Here is a 17,027-nt window from a genome sequence, read left to right as displayed (position 1 = left end):
ATTGTCTCGCCTCATTCTTCCTACCAAAATGTATAACTTCACACTTCTCTGCGTTAAATTTCATCTGCCATGCGTCTGCCCATTTCACCAGTCTGTCTATGTCCTTCTCAATTCTGTTACTATCCTCCTCATTGTTTACTACATTTCAGAGTTTTGTGTCATCTGCAGACTTTGAAATAATGCCCTGTATACCCAAGTCCAGGTCATTAATATATATCAAAAAGAGCAGAGGTCCTAATACCGACCCCTGGGGGACACTACTGCACACTTCCCTCCAATCTGAAAAACAACCATTCACCACTACTCTCTGCTTTCTGTCCCTTAGCCAATTTTGTATCCACACTGCCACTGTCACTTTAATCCCATGGGCTTTAATTTTGCTAACAAGTCTATTATGTGGTACTTTATCAAACGCCTTTTGAAAATCTGTATACACATCAACTGCACTACCCTCATCAACCCTATCCATTACTTGATCAAAGAACTCAATCAAGTTATAAATGAGGTAAATCACCGTACACGTCAATTTACCTCGAGATCTATTCTTTTAAATTCTACTTCAAGGCACTATTGACCAAAGTGCAAAGCAACAGAAAGGCTTTATTTATAAAAATTAAAAATGAAATCAAATTTTCTTTGCACTTTTCAATGCTGCTGCTGTGTAATTTAACATCTCCCCCCTTTGCAAAGTAGGAATGCAGGGTTTTGCTCTCGCAGATTGTGGTCAGGGATTGGGTGCTAATATGTTATGCGAGGGTGGCAGGTTGGAGTACAGCTCAGACTTTTATTGTGACAATCTGTACCCAGTGCTTAGTCATGGTGAGTAGCCGGAGAGTGGGACTGAGAGGGAGTCAGATCTGCATACAATCCCATTCCTGCATTTGCCCTAATGCAACATTTACTTCCTTGGTCAAAACAGCTTCTGTCTTCAAGGCTGCCCCCTGGGTGTAGCTGCTTTTGATACTTGCCTCACGATTCTGCGCTCCCGACGGCGGCGGCTTCTACTTGAACCCCAGGCTTTATCCTGGCCTCTTAAAACATTTTCCATCTTTTGATCTTTGAAACAAAAAAAATTGCAGGCCGAGCTAAAATCAGTGGGGACGGCGACTGGAGTGAATGGGAAACTGGGCTTTTGGGACTAAGCACATGGTTGTATGCAGCGAGACAGCATAGTCCCAGTTTGGACAGTCAACTTCTTACAATGACCTTTCCTATTTTCCTTTCTATACAGGTAAATGTGATGATTGTTCCGCGTGGGGAGGAATGGTTATGTTGTGCCGGTGGTTTGTGGCTGTTTCCGTTAAATAATAACGAGTTCATGCATGCAACAATCCAGCTGCTGGGTGAATGGATTGTGCCGATGTGCTGGCAGGAAGGTATTCGTTTGTGCTTTTAATTTATCTTGACTGTCATTGATATAAATGCAGTAATTGCTGCACAATTATTAAAATTCTTCAGAGAGCAATTAATCTAGATCAACCACACGGAGCACTGGTTAGGTACTGCCCAGCCTGACAAAACAGTTCAATTCAGTTGGTTCACCGACTGCACAGGAAAGGATACATGGGAGCGATTTCCAGTCAGCAATTCATCCTGGAGTTCAGAGCTCTTTTAATCATTCGGATGGTTTGTTATGTCTGAACCTTACTGCCTGTTTATATCCGCCATTCTGCAACTTTTAATCAGTTCGGAATAAGCCTAACGTTGAAAGAAATTCACAGCTTTCTGGTCTATTTCTCTTAATTCAATTCAAAGTTACTTAATTAAAATTTTGATCATGCAATTGCAGCACTAAATTTCCACTTTGCTTAATTCAAATGATTGGTAATTTAGCCTTTTAAGTGCAAAAATGACTAAATTATCAGTAGACGGTATATTTAGTGGTTTAAGAGCATATACTAAATACTCCCAATGTACAATTACTCTAGATTGCACTGTCTGACCTGAGTGTCCAATGGGTACTTTTTGTGATTTGAATGTCCCATTATCACTCCTAGCATTTCTTTTCTTTTATAATGATGCCATTACTGTTGTTTTAAATTCCTCCCCATTTAACAATTGCCACACGTCATTTCTAAAACAAGGTCAGGAAAAGAGAAAATGATTTTCCAGGTGTCTGCTATTATGGCTTTAGAATAACCAAGGTTGATCCTCCTTTTTCTGACCCCTTTCCCCCCCCCAAAGTTGAGATCAAACCATAGTACATTGATCATGGGAATGCATTGGTTTTATAAAGCCTTGTGAAATATTTACAATCCAGCTGTTTGCTGTGTTCTTGAAGAATGATGTCCTGCTCCATATTCGGAAGGAATCTTGGGGAGGGGATGGAGGTGGGAACAGAGGTTCAGTTATTTTTTTCTCCTGTCCATCAATTGTTATTTCTGCACCACACGCCCAGTTATAGCCAAGTGACCAGACAGAAAGATGATCTGCTTTCACACCTCTGCCACTGCCAATCTAAACCGCTGCAATTATGACAGTCCCACCAGTACACCCCCATGAGGGATTGCTCCCCCATTACTCATAGAAACATAGAAGATAGGAGCAGGAGTAGGCCATTCGGCCCCTCAAGTCTGTTCCACCATTTAATGAGATCATGGCTGATCATCCAAATTCAGTACCCTGTTCCTGCCTTCTCCCCATATCCCTTGATCCCTTTAGTCTTAAGAAATATATCTAACTCCTTCTTGAATATATTTAATGAATTGGCCTCAACTGCCTTCTGTGGTAGAGAATTCCACAGGTTCACCACTCTCTGGGTGAAGAAATTCCTCCTCATCTCTGTCCTAAATGGCTTACCCCTTATCCTTAGACTGTGACCCCTGGTTCTGGACTCCCCGACCATCGGGAACATCCTGCATCTAGTCTGTCTAGTCCTGTTAGAATTTTATAAGTTTCAATGAGATCCCCTTTCATTCTTCTAAACTCCAGCGAGTACAAGCCCAATCGACCCAATCTCTCCTCATATGTCATTCCTGCCATCCCAGGTATCAGTCTGGTGAATCTTCGCTGCACTCCCTCCATGGCAAGAACATCCTTCCTCAGATAAGGCGACCAAAACTGCACACAATACTCAAGGTGTGGTCTCACCAAGGCCCTGTACAACTGCAGCAAGACATCCTTGCTCCTGTACTCAAATCCTCTCGCTATGAAGGCCAACATACCATTTGCCTTCTTAACAGCCTGCTGCATACCTTCAGTGACTGGTGCACAAGGACACCCAGGTCTCGTTGCATTTCCCCTTTTCCCAATCTATTGCCGTTCAGATAATAATTTGCCTTCCTGTTTTTGCCACCAAAGTGGATAACCTCACATTTATCCACATTATACTGCATCTGCCATGCATCTGCTCAATCACCCAACCTGTCCAAATCATACTGGAGTTTCTCTGCATCCTCCTCACAGCACACACGCCCACCCAGCTTTGTGTCGTCTGCAAACTTGGAGATATTACATCTAGTTCCCTCGTCTAGATCATCATTAATATATATTGTGAATAGTTGGGGTCCTAGCACCGATCCCTGCGGTACCCCACTAATCACTGCCTGCCACTCGGAAAAAGACCCGTTTATTCCAACTCTTTGCTTCCTGTCTCTATCCAAGTCAGTACCTTACCCCCAATCCCATGTGCTTTAACTTTGCATGCTACTCTCTTATGCGGGACCTTATCGAAAGCCTTCTGAAAGTCCAAATACACCACATCCACTGGTTCTCCCTTATCTATTCTAACAGTTACATCCTCAAAAAATTCCAGTAGATTAGTCAAGCATGATTTACCTTTTGTAAATCCATGTTGACTTTGTCCGATCCTGTCACTGTTTTCCAAGTGCTCTGCTATTACATCTTTTATAATGGACTCTAGCATTTTCCTCACTACCGATGTCAGGCTTACCGGTCTATAATTCCCCGTTTTCTCTCTACCACCTTTTTTAAATAGTGGGGTTACATTAGCTACCCTCCAATCCATGGGAACTGTTCCAGAGTCTATAGAATTTTGGAAGATGACCAGCAATAGCACTCAATGCTTTCCTGCAACAATACAGCTGAAACATAGAACCAGTGCTTCAATACTTTAAATCTGTTATCTCTACTCATCATAGGTGTCCTAAAATTATTTGTCAATTGATACTGAAAACACTAATGAAATCTAATAAAGCAGAAATCACAGGACCAATGAACGTCACTTCCAACTCTTGCAAGGAAGTAATGACTTAGAGGATCGGTCTTCGTGATGTATTCAACAGAGTGCAAGGCTGAGGTGACGCCTTCACAGAATGGCAATCGTTATTTCCATTACACACTAGAAAATCACACAATGCAGGCATTTGAGATCATGAACGAGCTGCGTCTGAACCAGCAGTTATGCGACATCACACTTCGAGTGAGATACAACAACCTTCAGCGAGAGTTTACGGCCCACAAGATCGTCTTGGCCTCCAGCAGTCCTGTCTTCAAAGCTATGTTCACCAATGGTTTAAAGGTAAACTATCCCATTTGAAAATGTACTTTTGTTTTCCTTCACTGTCTGAGCTACTCACCATTCCCCAGACAAAGAGGAGGGTGCCCATGCTCCAACGATGCTCTTCATCTGACACTGACGTCGTGCAATAGCAACAGAGAGACTTTCACTGGCCTGGTCATTACTTAGAGACTTTGTTGAATGACATTCTAAGGATAAAATCTGATCACAGGCACAAGCTGCATCTTCCCACTCCGTGGCATATTATGCCTATTTTTTCCAAATACATTCACCCTATCTGATATGCCTCTTATTTTTCTTGTGCCTAGGGCTCTTGCCTCGACAGAACTATACCATTCTGTAGTTTCCCAATTGACTACCTCATCAATGAAATGGCTAACCACAATATTTAAATTTCCCACAACTGATGGGTCTGTTACTACCGTTCTGTTGAAGTTTTAAATGGTGACTATAGGCCTTTAATCTTATTATCAAAGGCCCAAATGCTGCCAGTGTACTGCTCACAAGGATTAATTAAATCTCAGCATTATTCCGATGCCATATCTATTTTCACAATATCCAAGGTAGAACAAGAGGGCTCTGCTTTTGGGGAAATGAAGTTGCCATTTATGTTTAGGATAGTTATTTTTATGACATTAAATGTTGGTTCATTTTTTCTTTCATTGTTCTCCCATTGATGAATAAGGCTCACTTATAAAGAGTTGTTAAAATTGTGTTTTTTAATTCACTATAGGAAGAGTAATGGAACCAAATGGCTATTGTTACATAACAGGTGGAGAAAATAATGAATGGCCTTCCTTGAAATTAGCTGTGAACAATGATATACTGCATGAAGTTCACTGTTGCAGTTTATAATCCCACCTAGATCCTCAGTATCTGCTTCAGCAGGGCTGCAAACATTCTGACATTCTAGTCCTAATGCCATTGTATGGCTTATTCAGCAACCTGCTACTGCTGTTTTACCAACTCTATTTTACTCCCAAGCTGCCTGCTATTCTCTGTGGAATGAATAATTGTGTTAATAATAGTTTATATTTGTTTAATATCCTCACATTGTTTGCATTTGCTCACAGGAATGTGAAATGGAGGTTGTATCCATTGAGGGGATCCACCCTAAAGTAATGGAGAGACTAATTGAGTTTGCATACACTGCCAGTATTTCCGTGGGTGAGAAATGCGTCATACACGTGATGAATGGAGCTGTTATGTACCAAATGGACAGTGTGGTCAAAGCGTGCTGTGATTTCCTGGCACAGCAACTGGATCCCAGTAATGCTATTGGGATTGCAAACTTTGCCGAGCAGATTGGCTGCGCCGAGCTTCATCAGAAAGCCAGGGAATATATCTACATGTACTTTGGTGATGTATGTACCAGTAAAGATGGCAATGCTATGCGTATAGTATAACCTGGGGTAAGCTGAGTGAGACAATAGCTGTCTGCCACTCCAGTGTGGGTAAATGTTCCTTTTTGGGTGTGGAATTGTTTCTGTAACTCATTTTGTCTGACTTGCCTACTACAGTGGATGACATGAATGGGTTTGAGATCTGTTCTGAAGCCTCTGCCTTACCTTTGGGGAGGCATCTCTCCTTTAATACCTCCTCAAAGAATTTTGGACTCAAAATTGCATCTTATCACCCCATATTTTGATAGAATCATACAGCACAGGAGGACATTTAGCCCACTGTGCCTGTGCCAGCTCTTTAAAAGAGCTATCCAATTAGTCCCAATCCTGTGCACTTTTCCCCATAGCACTACATTTTTTTCCTTTTCAAGTATTTATCCAATTCCCTTTTGAAAGTCACTGTTGAATCTGCTTCCACCACACTTTCAGGTAGTGCATTCCATAATGCTGTATTTTTTAAAAAATTCTCCCCTCCCCTCTGGCTCTTTTGCCAATTATCTTCAATCTGTGTCCTCTGGTTACCGACCCTCCTGCCAGCGGAAACAGTTTCTCCTTATTTACTCTATCAAAACCCCTCATGATTTTGAACCTCTCTATTAAATCTCCCCATAACCTTCTCTGTTCTAAGGAGGACAATGCCAGCTTCTCTAGTCTCTCTATATAACTGAAGTCCTTCATCCTGATATAATTCTCATAAATCTCATATGCACCTTCTCCAAGTCCTTGACATTTCCTAAAGTGCAGTGTCCAGAATTGGACACAATACTCCAGCTGAGGCCTAACCAGTCATTTATAAAAGTTTAGCATAACTTCCATGGTTTTGTACTCTTATGCCTGTTTATAAAGCCAAGGAACCCATGTTTTTTTAACAGTCCTGCCCCCGTCAAAGATTTGTGTATGTGAACCTCCATGTCTGTTTATGCACCTTTAAAATTGTACCACTTAATTTATATTGCCTCACCTCATTTTTCCTTCCAAAATGCATCACTTCACACCTCTGCATTAAATTTCATCTGCCATGTGCCTGCCCATTTCACCAGTCTATATCCTCCTGAAGTCTACTACTATCTTCCTCACTGTTTAGTATATTTCCAAGTTTTGTCATCTGCAAACTTTGAAATTATGCCCAAGTCCAAAATATATATTTTAAAGGAAACTGTGGATCAGACGTATCTTGGTAATGTTTGCAAAGGGAACTTCCTTGGCTGCCAAGTATCTGCTTTGATGTTGGTGTGTTCCCGTTGTATTAAGACCAACCATGGCCCAGCTTTAATTTTTAATTGCTTTTCAGTGTCTGCCAAGCTTCTGCTTTTTTAGCAATTTTCTGAGCTGAATTCACTGTAGTGCCTCTGGGGAATGGGTGTGTTCTTCATTATTTTTAAATAATAAAAGCTTCAAAGGCTGCCGAGTCTTAAGATGTTTCAACAAAGTGTGTTCTATTTTAAGGTGGTAAAGCAGGAAGAGTTCTATAACCTGTCACACTGTCAGCTGGTCATCCTTATTAGCCGAGAGGACCTCAACGTGCGCTGTGAGTCGGAGGTTTTTCATGCCTGCATCAACTGGGTTCAGTATGACTGTGAGAACCGGAGGCCATATATCCATGCCTTGTTGAAAGCCGTCCGATGCCATTATCTCACACCACATTTCCTGCAGATGCAACTCCAGAAGTGTGAGATCCTCAAATCAGACTCCAAATGCAAAGATTACCTCTCTCAGATTTTCCAAGATTTGACTTTGCACAAGCCCACAAAAGTGCTTCCTCGACGAACATCAAAAGTCCCACAGTTAATATATACAGCTGGTGGCTACTATCGCCAGTCACTGAGCTTTCTAGAGGCCTACAACCCCTGTGATGGCACTTGGATTAGGGTAGCGGACTTAAAAGTGCCCCGAAGTGGGCTTGCAGCCTGTGTTGTCCATGGACTGCTTTATACGGTTGGTGGTCGGAATAATGCTCCAGATGGGAACACTGATTCTAATGCTCTCGACTGTTATAATCCAATGAACGATCAGTGGTCCTCTTGCGCTCTAATGAATGTTCCAAGGAATCGAATAGGTGTTGGTGTCATTGATGGTCTGATCTATGCTGTTGGAGGATCTCATGGCTGCATTCATCATAACAGTGTGGAGAGGTAATTATTCAGGATGGAAAACCTGCTATGTTTAGTAAGTAATCTGATTCCATAGACTTTGGGTACAACACATCCAGCAACACCATTGACCATGAAATGTTGTATGTATCAAGAGGCAACTAGTTTAGTGTTACAGACTTACAGTTTGAAGAGCTGGAGAAAGCAGTGAGTTAGAAGTTTGATTGTGGGGAAAACTATTGCTTCAAATTGAATTTGTTTTTGCATATTGTCAGCCTGACTTGTTAATGATGGAATACTTTGTGAAAGGTTTGCAATCTGGATATTGACTGATCATACAAGAAATACAGTGCACAAACAATTTATGTGGTTTGTGACTGGAGGAAATGCTTCGACTTAACCCGAGAGGCACTTTCCTCTTCTTAGGAGCTGAAAAATTGAACACTGAAGCTCTGCTTTTCACAATAACTGGAGATTAATTTAATTGGTTTGTTTGCAGTGAATTGGGACATTAGAATATGGAAACTGGTTCCAGGGAACATTATCATTGTCCTGCTGCTTATGTATTCCCAGGACAGTCCTGTGTTCTATGTCTATTTTCTGATATTAGCTAGTGTATGGAAGCCCATGGAATTAAGTGATGGTATGGATACAGAATTGGCTCAGTGACCGGAAGCAAAGGGTGTTGGTGGATGGATGTTTTTCAGACTGGGAGGTGGTTTGCAGTGGTGTTCCCTAAGGGTCAGTTTTGGGTCCATTACTCTTTTCAACTTTTATAAACAACCTAGACTCTGTAGGTAGGGAGCAGCATTTTTAAAGATTGATGATGATACGAAACTTGGCAAAGTAAATCATGATGAGGATAGTTATGGGCTTCAGGATAACATAGACAGGATTGTGAAATGGGCAGAAGCTAGGCAGATGGAATTCAATGGAGAGAAATGTGAAGTGATGCACTTTGGGAGGACTAATCTGGAATGTCAGCGTACTATAAAGGCACGATGTTGAAAAGTGTAGATGAGCAGAGTGACCTTGGTTTCCATATACACAGATCCTTAAAGGTGGCCGGGCGAGTTGATAAGGTGGTTAAAAAATCACATGGGTTACTTGGGTTTATAAACAGAGGACTAGAATCTAAAAACAAAGCGATCCGGCTCGGACTTTATAAACCACTGGTGAGGCCTCAGCTGGAGTATTGTGGACAATTCTGGGCCCCACACTTCAGGAAAGATGTAAAGGCCTTAGAAAGGGGACAGAGGCGGTTTACCAGCATGTCACCAGGGATGAGCGACTTCAGTTATGAGGAGAGGTTGGAAAATTAGGACTGTTTTCATTGGAATAGAGAAGGTTAAGAGGTGTGAGATTTTGATAAAGCAGAGAGAGAGAAATTAGTCCCTGTGGTGAGAGGGGCAATGATTAGAGGTCATCGATTCAAAATCATTGGCAAAAGATCGAGAGGGGAGATGAGAATTGTTTTCACTCAAGAGTTGTTGGGAGCTGGAACACTTGACCTGAAAAGGTGGTGGAAGCTGACTCCATAAATAATTTTAAAAGGGAGTTGGACGGGTACTTGGGGATGAGGAACCTACAGGGTTCTGGACAAAACGCAGGGGGTGTGGGACTAAACACGACTGCAATCCAAGGAGCCAGCACAGGCACGACGGGCCGAATGGCCTCCTTCTGTGCTGTAAGTTTCTATGATTCTCATGTTATAATAAAACTTCATACAAATTTCAACTTCCTTTGCAGATATGATCCAGAGAGGGATGAATGGGAGTTTGTTGCTCCAATGCTAACAAGGAGAGTTGGTGTGGGAGTTGCTGTTATTAACCGCCTACTTTATGCAGTTGGAGGTTTTGATGGAACTAACAGATTGAATTCAGCAGAGTGTTATTATCCTGAGAATGATGAGTGGAGGATGGTGGCTGCAATGAACACCGTCAGAAGTGGAGCTGGTAAGGGCATATTCTCGTCACAACAGGTTAATAACTGCCTACTGGATTAGTGGCGACTTTACGTGTCCAATTTAAATATGCAATTTGTATTGCCCCTCGCTATCTTACTGCTGTGAGCACCTCTTCTCATCGCTCAATACTTGCAGTCAAAAGTTGACAATCTGGTAGCATTTGTTTAAATGTAATCACGTGTCGTAGTCTGTTTTTTGTTTGTACTTCCCCTTTCTCTTCCCATCCTCAGAATTCTACGCCATTCCGAAGCTAAGAGGTTGGAAGGCAACCTGTCCTTGGGTCTTGATATTGCTGCCACTTAACCATTCGCTAGGATAGGTATGATTCCCTCAGGATGACTACTCTATAATTGTCCCTTCCAGCATAAACCTCACTTGTATTTGGTGACCCATCCCCAAGCTGTTGACGATTAATACTGAATCATTTCAAAAAATTAAAGGGGCAACCCATACCTACAACATAAGTGGCATAATCTTTTTCTTTATTCATTCACGGGATGTGGGCGTTGCTGGCAAGGCCAGCATTTATTGCCCATCCCTAATTGCCTTCGAGAAGGTGGTGGTGAGCCGCCATCTTGAACCGCTGCAGTCCGGGTGGTGAAGGTACTCCCAGTGCTGTTAGGGAGGGAATTCCAGGATTTTGACCCAGCGATGAAGGAATGGTGATGTATTTTCAAGTCAGGATGGTGTGTGACTTGGAGATGATGGGTGTTCCCAAGCGCCTGCTACCCTTGTCCTTCTAAGTGGTAGAGGCCATGGATTTGGGATGCACTATTGGGATTTGCACTTTTCTACTAGCCAACACACTGGAAACTGTCAATTTGATTCTGTCTCCCTGCAGGTGTCTGTGCCCTTAACAGCTGTATTTATATCATGGGAGGCTATAATGGCATGGATCAGCTGAACAGCGTGGAGCATTATGATGTCGAAGCAGACCGATGGACGTTTGTGCCTCCCATGAACCACTGCCGCAGTGCCCTCGGAGTCACAGTACATCAAGGAAGGATTTATGTTCTCGGTAAAGTTTCAAAATATTAACTCAATTTGAGCTGTTGACACTTCCCCAATGGCTCACAGAGTATGAGTCAAGTGGATTAATAAGGGCCCAGGTTTGATCTCCAGTGTGCTGAGTCAGCTGATTTCAGTTGGGGTGAAGGTGCTGCAATTGACTTCAGCACCTGTAATCAGGGAGGAGCAAATCAGCCACGGTTCATCCTCCAATCAGTTATTCATTCTTTTCTAATCTTTTATTTTAGTTCTCTTTACAGTACAATGGAACACACCATTCTATTGTCTCCCCTCTTAACTATTGTTCTTTTATCCCTAGATTAGTAGTAGTTTTGCAAGTCACCCAGTATGATTTGCCATCCAGTTTTACTTAATGTAATTTATAAAGGGAGGTATCTGCACTCTGCTTGATGCCTCCTCTTAATTGCACAACTGCGATCAGGCACGTGTCAGTCTGGTCCCGTGAATCACTAATGTGCCAACTAACAATGTTTTTATTTTGGTGTGATGATGGAACGAATACATATCCAAAGGATTGAATGTATGAAACATTAGACAGATTATAAAAGTGATACTGGTGTTAGTCACTCAGTTGGTCTTAGAGAGCTTAACATTGTTCTGGTGCCTATTTTGAGATATATAATGACTAGACCAACACCCTGTCCTTTTACTTCAGGGACGGGCTTCAAAGCTAGCCCAGACTGAAGGGTTATTTGGAAGCCTGGAATAATGCCTGGAATAAAATAATTTGCACTGTTTTACTTACCTACCATATTTGGAAGCCTTTTTTTCTTTCATAGCTTATGGGGTTTTACGTAAAATTAGCCTTAATCCAATGCAAGCCCTAAGCTGTCCCTATTTGGGGGGAAAAAATGTCAATCTTATTTAAAGCCAAGAATGTGGCTATTGTGGGAAATGGAAATAGCACACTGGTGCAATTGGACTGCTTCTGAGATTGTGACGAAGGCACATTGAAAAGGGGCTTTGTACAGGCAATTCTACACCAAGTGATGTACTATATACAGCAGTAACATGATTGAGAACAGATGATGTGTGCATAATGCTTGGAATAAAATAATTTGCATTTAAAATTCATACTTACTGTTTTACGTACCTACCTTACTTATCTATCACATGATGTAAATGGAATATACAAAGAGCTGTGATATATTTGTATCACACTGCTGGTGGCTGGAACTCACTTATGACTTCATTGGTCCAAGTTGTTAAGTCAGCAGTGTTAGAAATTAGGGATATCTAAAAAAAAAATATGGTTACGCGAATGAAAGTGTGACGCGAATAATACTATGTTTAAATGATTGTATCAGAGCTCGAGACAAGTAAGGGGTTAATGTATAAGTTGTGTTTTACTGGAACTGCTTAAGTTTCATTTTCCTGGAAAATGATTGCGAGATAAGAGACTCCAGGCTGGGGAGGACAAGACAGAATGAAATAACAGACTATAGCTTTGGAAGGAAAGGGCCGGATGAGATAAGGGAAAAACAGTCCTCAACATGCTTAAGGCCATGATTGGCTAGGTATAGAAACCATGTGTAATGGCTAAAAAGGACCCCTGACCGGTGGGAGATAACATGAGTTGACCCTTTTTCCCTGGTTTAAACAAAGGACTCAACATGCCATTGGGCACCTTGTTTTAAGGGAAGCCTCTATATAGAGGTTATATTAAACACTATAAACCTAGTGTTCTATCCCAGGTCCACCCATAAAAAAGGGTATAAAAGAGAGACCTAAAGAGCCCCTAGCACAGATAGTGAAGAAAGGAATAACAACAGAAAACGCTGGAAAAACTCAGCAGGCCAGGCAGCATCCGTGGAGAGTGAAACAGAGTTAACATTTCAGGTCTGGGGCCCTTCATCAGAACTGGAAAAAGCTGGAGATGTAACAGATATTAAGCAGGAAGGGAGGAAGGAATTGAAGGAACATACTGTGCTTTTGTAAGAGGCAGGAAAGATAAAATGTTGCAAATGGGAATGGCAAAATCATAGGGCATGAAAAATGGGGGCAGGGGTTATAATTTGAAATTGTTGAACTCAATGTTGAGGCCAGAAGGTTGTAAAGTGCCTAATCGAAAGATGAGGTGCTATTCCTCGAGCTTACGTTGGGCTAGTGAAGAAAGGACTTCTGAGAGTGGAGTTAATGCTGACTTCGGTCTAACACTGTTAGAATCACAGAATGGTTACAACACGGAAGGCCATTCGGCCTGTGCCGGCTCTCTGCAAGAGCACCTCAGCGAGTCCCACTCCCCCGCCCTTTCCCCGTAGCCCAGCAAATTTATTTCCTTCAGGTACTTATCCAACTCCCTTTTGAAAGCCGTGATTGAGTCTACCTCCACCACCCTTTCAGGCATTGCATTCCAGATCCTAACCACTCAGAGTAAAAAAGTTTTTCCTCATGTCGCCTTTGGTTCTTCTGCCAATCACTTTAAATCTGTGTCCTCTAGTGCTCGACCAGTCTGTCAGTGGGAACAGTTTCTCTCTATCTACTCTGTCCAGACCCCTCATGATTTTGAACACCTCTATCAAATCTCCTCTCAATCTTCTCTGCTGTAAGGAGAACAACCCCAGCTTCTTCAGTCTATCCACGTAACTGAAGTCCCTCATCCCTGGAATCATTCTCGTAAATCTTTTCTGCACCCTCTCTTAAGGCCTTCACATCCTTCCTAAAGTGCGGTGCCCAGAATTGGACACAATACTCCAGTTGAGGCCGAACCAGTGTTTTATACAGGTGGTTCATAATTTCCACGCTTTTGTACTCTATACCTCTATTCATGAAGCCCAGGATCCCGTAAGCTTTTTTAACTGCTTTCTCAACCTGCCCTGCCACCTTAAAATGATTTGTGCACATATACCCCTAGGTCTCTCTGTTCATGTACCCACTTTAGGATTGTACCCTTCAGTTTATATTTCCTCTCCATTCTTTCTACCAAAATGTATCACTTCGCACTTTTCTGCATTAATTTCATCTGCACGTGTCCACCCATTCCACCAGCCTGTCTATGTCCTCCTCACTGTTCACTAAACTTCCAAGTTTTGTGTCATCTGCAAATTTTGAAATTGTCCCCTGTACACCCACATCCAGGTCATTAATATATAAATTTCTTACAGGGCTTGACAGGGTAGATGCAGGGGGGATGTTCCCCCTGGCTGGGGAGTCTAGAACCAGGGGTCACAGTCTCAGAATTATGGGTCCACCATTTAGGACTAAGATGAGGAGAAATTTCTTCACTCAGAAGGTGGTGAATCTTTGGAATTCTCTACCCCAGAGGGCTGTGGAGGCTCAGTCGTTGAGTATATTCAAGACAGAGATCAATAGATTTTTGAATATTAAGGGAATCAAGGGATATGAGGATAGTGCAGGAAAGTGGAGATGAGGTAGATCAGCCATGATCTTATTGAATGGCAGAGCAGGCTCAAAGGGCCAAATGGCCTACTCCTGCTCCTGTTTCTTATTGTTCTTATATATCAATAAAAGCAGTGGTCCTAGAACCAACCCCTGGGGACCACCACTGTGTATCTTCCTCCAGTTCAAAAAACCGTTCACCACTACTCTCGGTTTCCTGTCACTTAGCCAATTTTGTATCTATGCTGCCACTGTTCCTTTTATTCCATAAGCTTCAACTTTGCTGGCAAGCCTATTATGTGGCACTTTGTCAAATGCCTTTTGGAAATCCATGTACATCACATCAACCGCATTGCCCTCATCAATCCTCTCTGTTACCTGTTCAAAAAACTCGATCAAGTTGGTTGAACACGATTTGCCTTTAACAAATACAATAGCAAAATACTGTGGATGCTGGAAATCTGAAGTTCTGACGAAGGGTCACAGACCTGAAACGTTAACTGTTTCTCTCTCCACGGATGCTGCCTGGCCTGCCGAGTGTTTCCAGCATTTTCTGTTTTTGCCTTTAACAAATCTGTGCTGGCTTTCCTTAATTATTCTACATTTGTCCAATTGACTGTTAATTTTGTCCCTGATTATTGTTTCTAAAAGCTTCCCCACTACCGAGGTTAAACTGACTGGCCTGTAGTTGCTGGGTTTATCTTTACACCCTTTTTTGAACAAGGGTGTAACATTTGCAATTCTCCAGTCCGCTGGCATCACCCCCATTTCTAAGGAGGACTGGAAGACTATGGCCAGTACCTCTGCGATTTCTTCCTTCACTTCCCTCAGGGTCCGAGGATGCATCTCATCTGGTCCTGGTGACTTATCTACTTTAAGTAGAGCCAGTCTTTCTAGTACCTCTATCAATTTTTTATCCCCCATCCACTATCTCCTCTACCTCCTTGTCTGAAATCAAGGACTCCACAAAATACATTGGTACACCAACTTGCTGCGTCACTGAGCTAGTGGTGAGCTTTTGATTTTTAAAGAAATGAGTGCTCTTAGCTGGGTAAATTAAACCTGGAAAACGAAGCTGTTCTGACCAGTTAACTGGGAGTCAACAGAACAGGGTCAGTTTCTCCCAGGGCTTCTGTTGTTGGGTAGGTTTACCTGTCCTGGCCATTGGCTTCACTTGTTTTCCTTCAATGTAAAAACATTAACCAGAGGCTCATGTTTTCCTTCAATGTAAAAACATTAACCACAGGCTCAGATACTGATTTTTGTAACTGCCATCATCATGCAAATAAATTGGCGATACTGACCTTATCTTGTATATATTAATTTGTGTTCCCCAGGAGGATATGATGGGCACGCTTTCCTCAACAGTGTTGAATGCTACGATCCAATCACTGACCAGTGGACTGAAGTGACCCAACTTATGTCAGGCCGCAGTGGGGTAGGTGTAGCCGTTACCATGGAGCCATGCAGAAACCAACCACAGCGATGACCTAATTTATCAGACAAAGGGATCAGAAATAATTGTGTAGACTTCAGTTGGAGATGATAAAGGAAAAGAGGCACTCTTGGATTGGAATGGTGAGCTTCAGCTAACCAATCCAGCTATGAAGAAAAGAGTATTGAAAATCGTCAGAAAGATCTAGAAAGAAATGGATTTCAGTATGACCAGGTTTGCAAGACTAATTCTAACCAAGAGATGTACACAGAGAGAGGCACAAACCAAGTTCAGCCTCTCCCTACACACCCATGAAGCCAGATTCTGGGACTATCTCCATACTGGAGATGTGAAGAGGCCCTGGTCAGTAGTAATCAAATCTCAGTAGACCGGATGAAACTCTCTCAAATCCACTGCGGAAAAGATCCACCTTCAATTTGCAAGCTTATATGCTAATAAAAATCCTCCAGATGTGATAAAACAATTTTCAGATGCCATAGGTTCTTGCAGCATGTTTGCCTCAGCAACTGTAATTCATCATCATGCAGCACACACTAAACATGGCTTATGTACTGCAGTGGATCAGAACACTGCCCTTTCATGAGACTCTGAATTTTATTTTATCCTTGACTCGCGAGATGATGGTTTCTGAGGTAAATTAGGCTCCATCTCAACCCAGTTGCTAATGAGCATTACTTTGTGAAATTAGTCATCATGAATTCCTCAATATCTGCATTAAGAATTTACTGCTTTATAAACAGAGTTGTTTGCCATCTATGTGACTTTAGTAAGTTTTGTTAAATGTTTGAATCAATAACCTGAATTGTCAAATGAGCATGGCTCAGATCTAATGAATTGTAATTTAAAGTTTAATGTAAAGAAATCTTACAACAATTTACCCCGTTGTCATATAATTATCAAACTCATTTGAATGTGGCAGGGAGGGAGGGTGGTAAGAGCTACATGATTTGACTAATAGGTTGTAAAGGAGATGTGGGAAGAGAACAAGGGCTGCTTTTTGATGCATTGTTTTTTGGCAAGCAAATCCTTCACCATGCTGGAGTCTCCCCCACCAAGCTACCACAATATCTACAAGGGTAGAATTGGTTTGCCCGATATGGAGTGCATACTATCTTCCAGTAGGGATACATACCACTTACAATTCCAAGTAACTGTCCTGCCAATTGACAAGAGATAAGGCTTGGGTACCAAGTGTAGGCAGAGGTACTATTGCAGGTTAATCAGTTAAAACCACACAGCACTGGCAATTTCATGCTACATAATC

The 17,027-nt window shown here is 42.1% G+C and overlaps 2 protein-coding genes across 5 annotated transcripts in view; one reads left to right on the top strand and one right to left on the bottom strand.

Annotated features, from left to right (window-relative positions):
- spc24 (SPC24 component of NDC80 kinetochore complex) overlaps positions 1–17,027 on the bottom strand; it is a 179,217-nt gene that overhangs the window by 151,063 nt on the left and 11,127 nt on the right. The window lies entirely within an intron of this gene.
- On the top strand, positions 804–16,517 carry keap1b (kelch-like ECH-associated protein 1b). 3 transcript variants are annotated; one of them, XM_085971884.1, is made up of 7 exons: positions 804–1,231; positions 4,101–4,480; positions 5,554–5,844; positions 7,330–8,015; positions 9,723–9,928; positions 10,781–10,957; positions 15,645–16,517. In XM_085971884.1, exons 2-7 carry the CDS (start codon positions 4,232–4,234, stop codon positions 15,794–15,796), a joined length of 1,761 nt encoding a protein of 586 aa, XP_085828010.1. In that variant the 5' UTR covers positions 804–1,231; positions 4,101–4,231; the 3' UTR covers positions 15,797–16,517. The 3 variants fall into 3 exon arrangements, with proteins under 3 accessions (XP_085828010.1, XP_085828012.1, XP_085828011.1); XM_085971885.1 differs by lacking the exon at positions 804–1,231 and adding an exon at positions 1,245–1,376; XM_085971886.1 differs by lacking the exon at positions 4,101–4,480 and having other exon boundaries at positions 806–1,231.

Source organism: Somniosus microcephalus, chromosome 31, assembly GCF_052327205.1.
Source record: "Somniosus microcephalus isolate GS21.2 chromosome 31, FLI_Smic_1.0, whole genome shotgun sequence".
NCBI lineage: Eukaryota > Metazoa > Chordata > Chondrichthyes > Squaliformes > Somniosidae > Somniosus > Somniosus microcephalus.
This window is presented reverse-complemented; position numbering and strand designations above follow the sequence as displayed.

Bases quoted from the DNA above. Each gene is read 5' to 3' on its own strand.
- keap1b (XM_085971884.1), top strand. From the start codon at position 4,232: ATGTATTCAACAGAGTGCAAGGCTGAGGTGACGCCTTCACAGAATGGC. The intron at 5,845-7,329 runs GTATGTACCAGT...TTCTATTTTAAG, and splicing joins TCTACATGTACTTTGGTGAT to GTGGTAAAGCAGGAAGAGTT. The intron at 9,929-10,780 runs GTAAGGGCATAT...GTCTCCCTGCAG, and splicing joins CACCGTCAGAAGTGGAGCTG to GTGTCTGTGCCCTTAACAGC.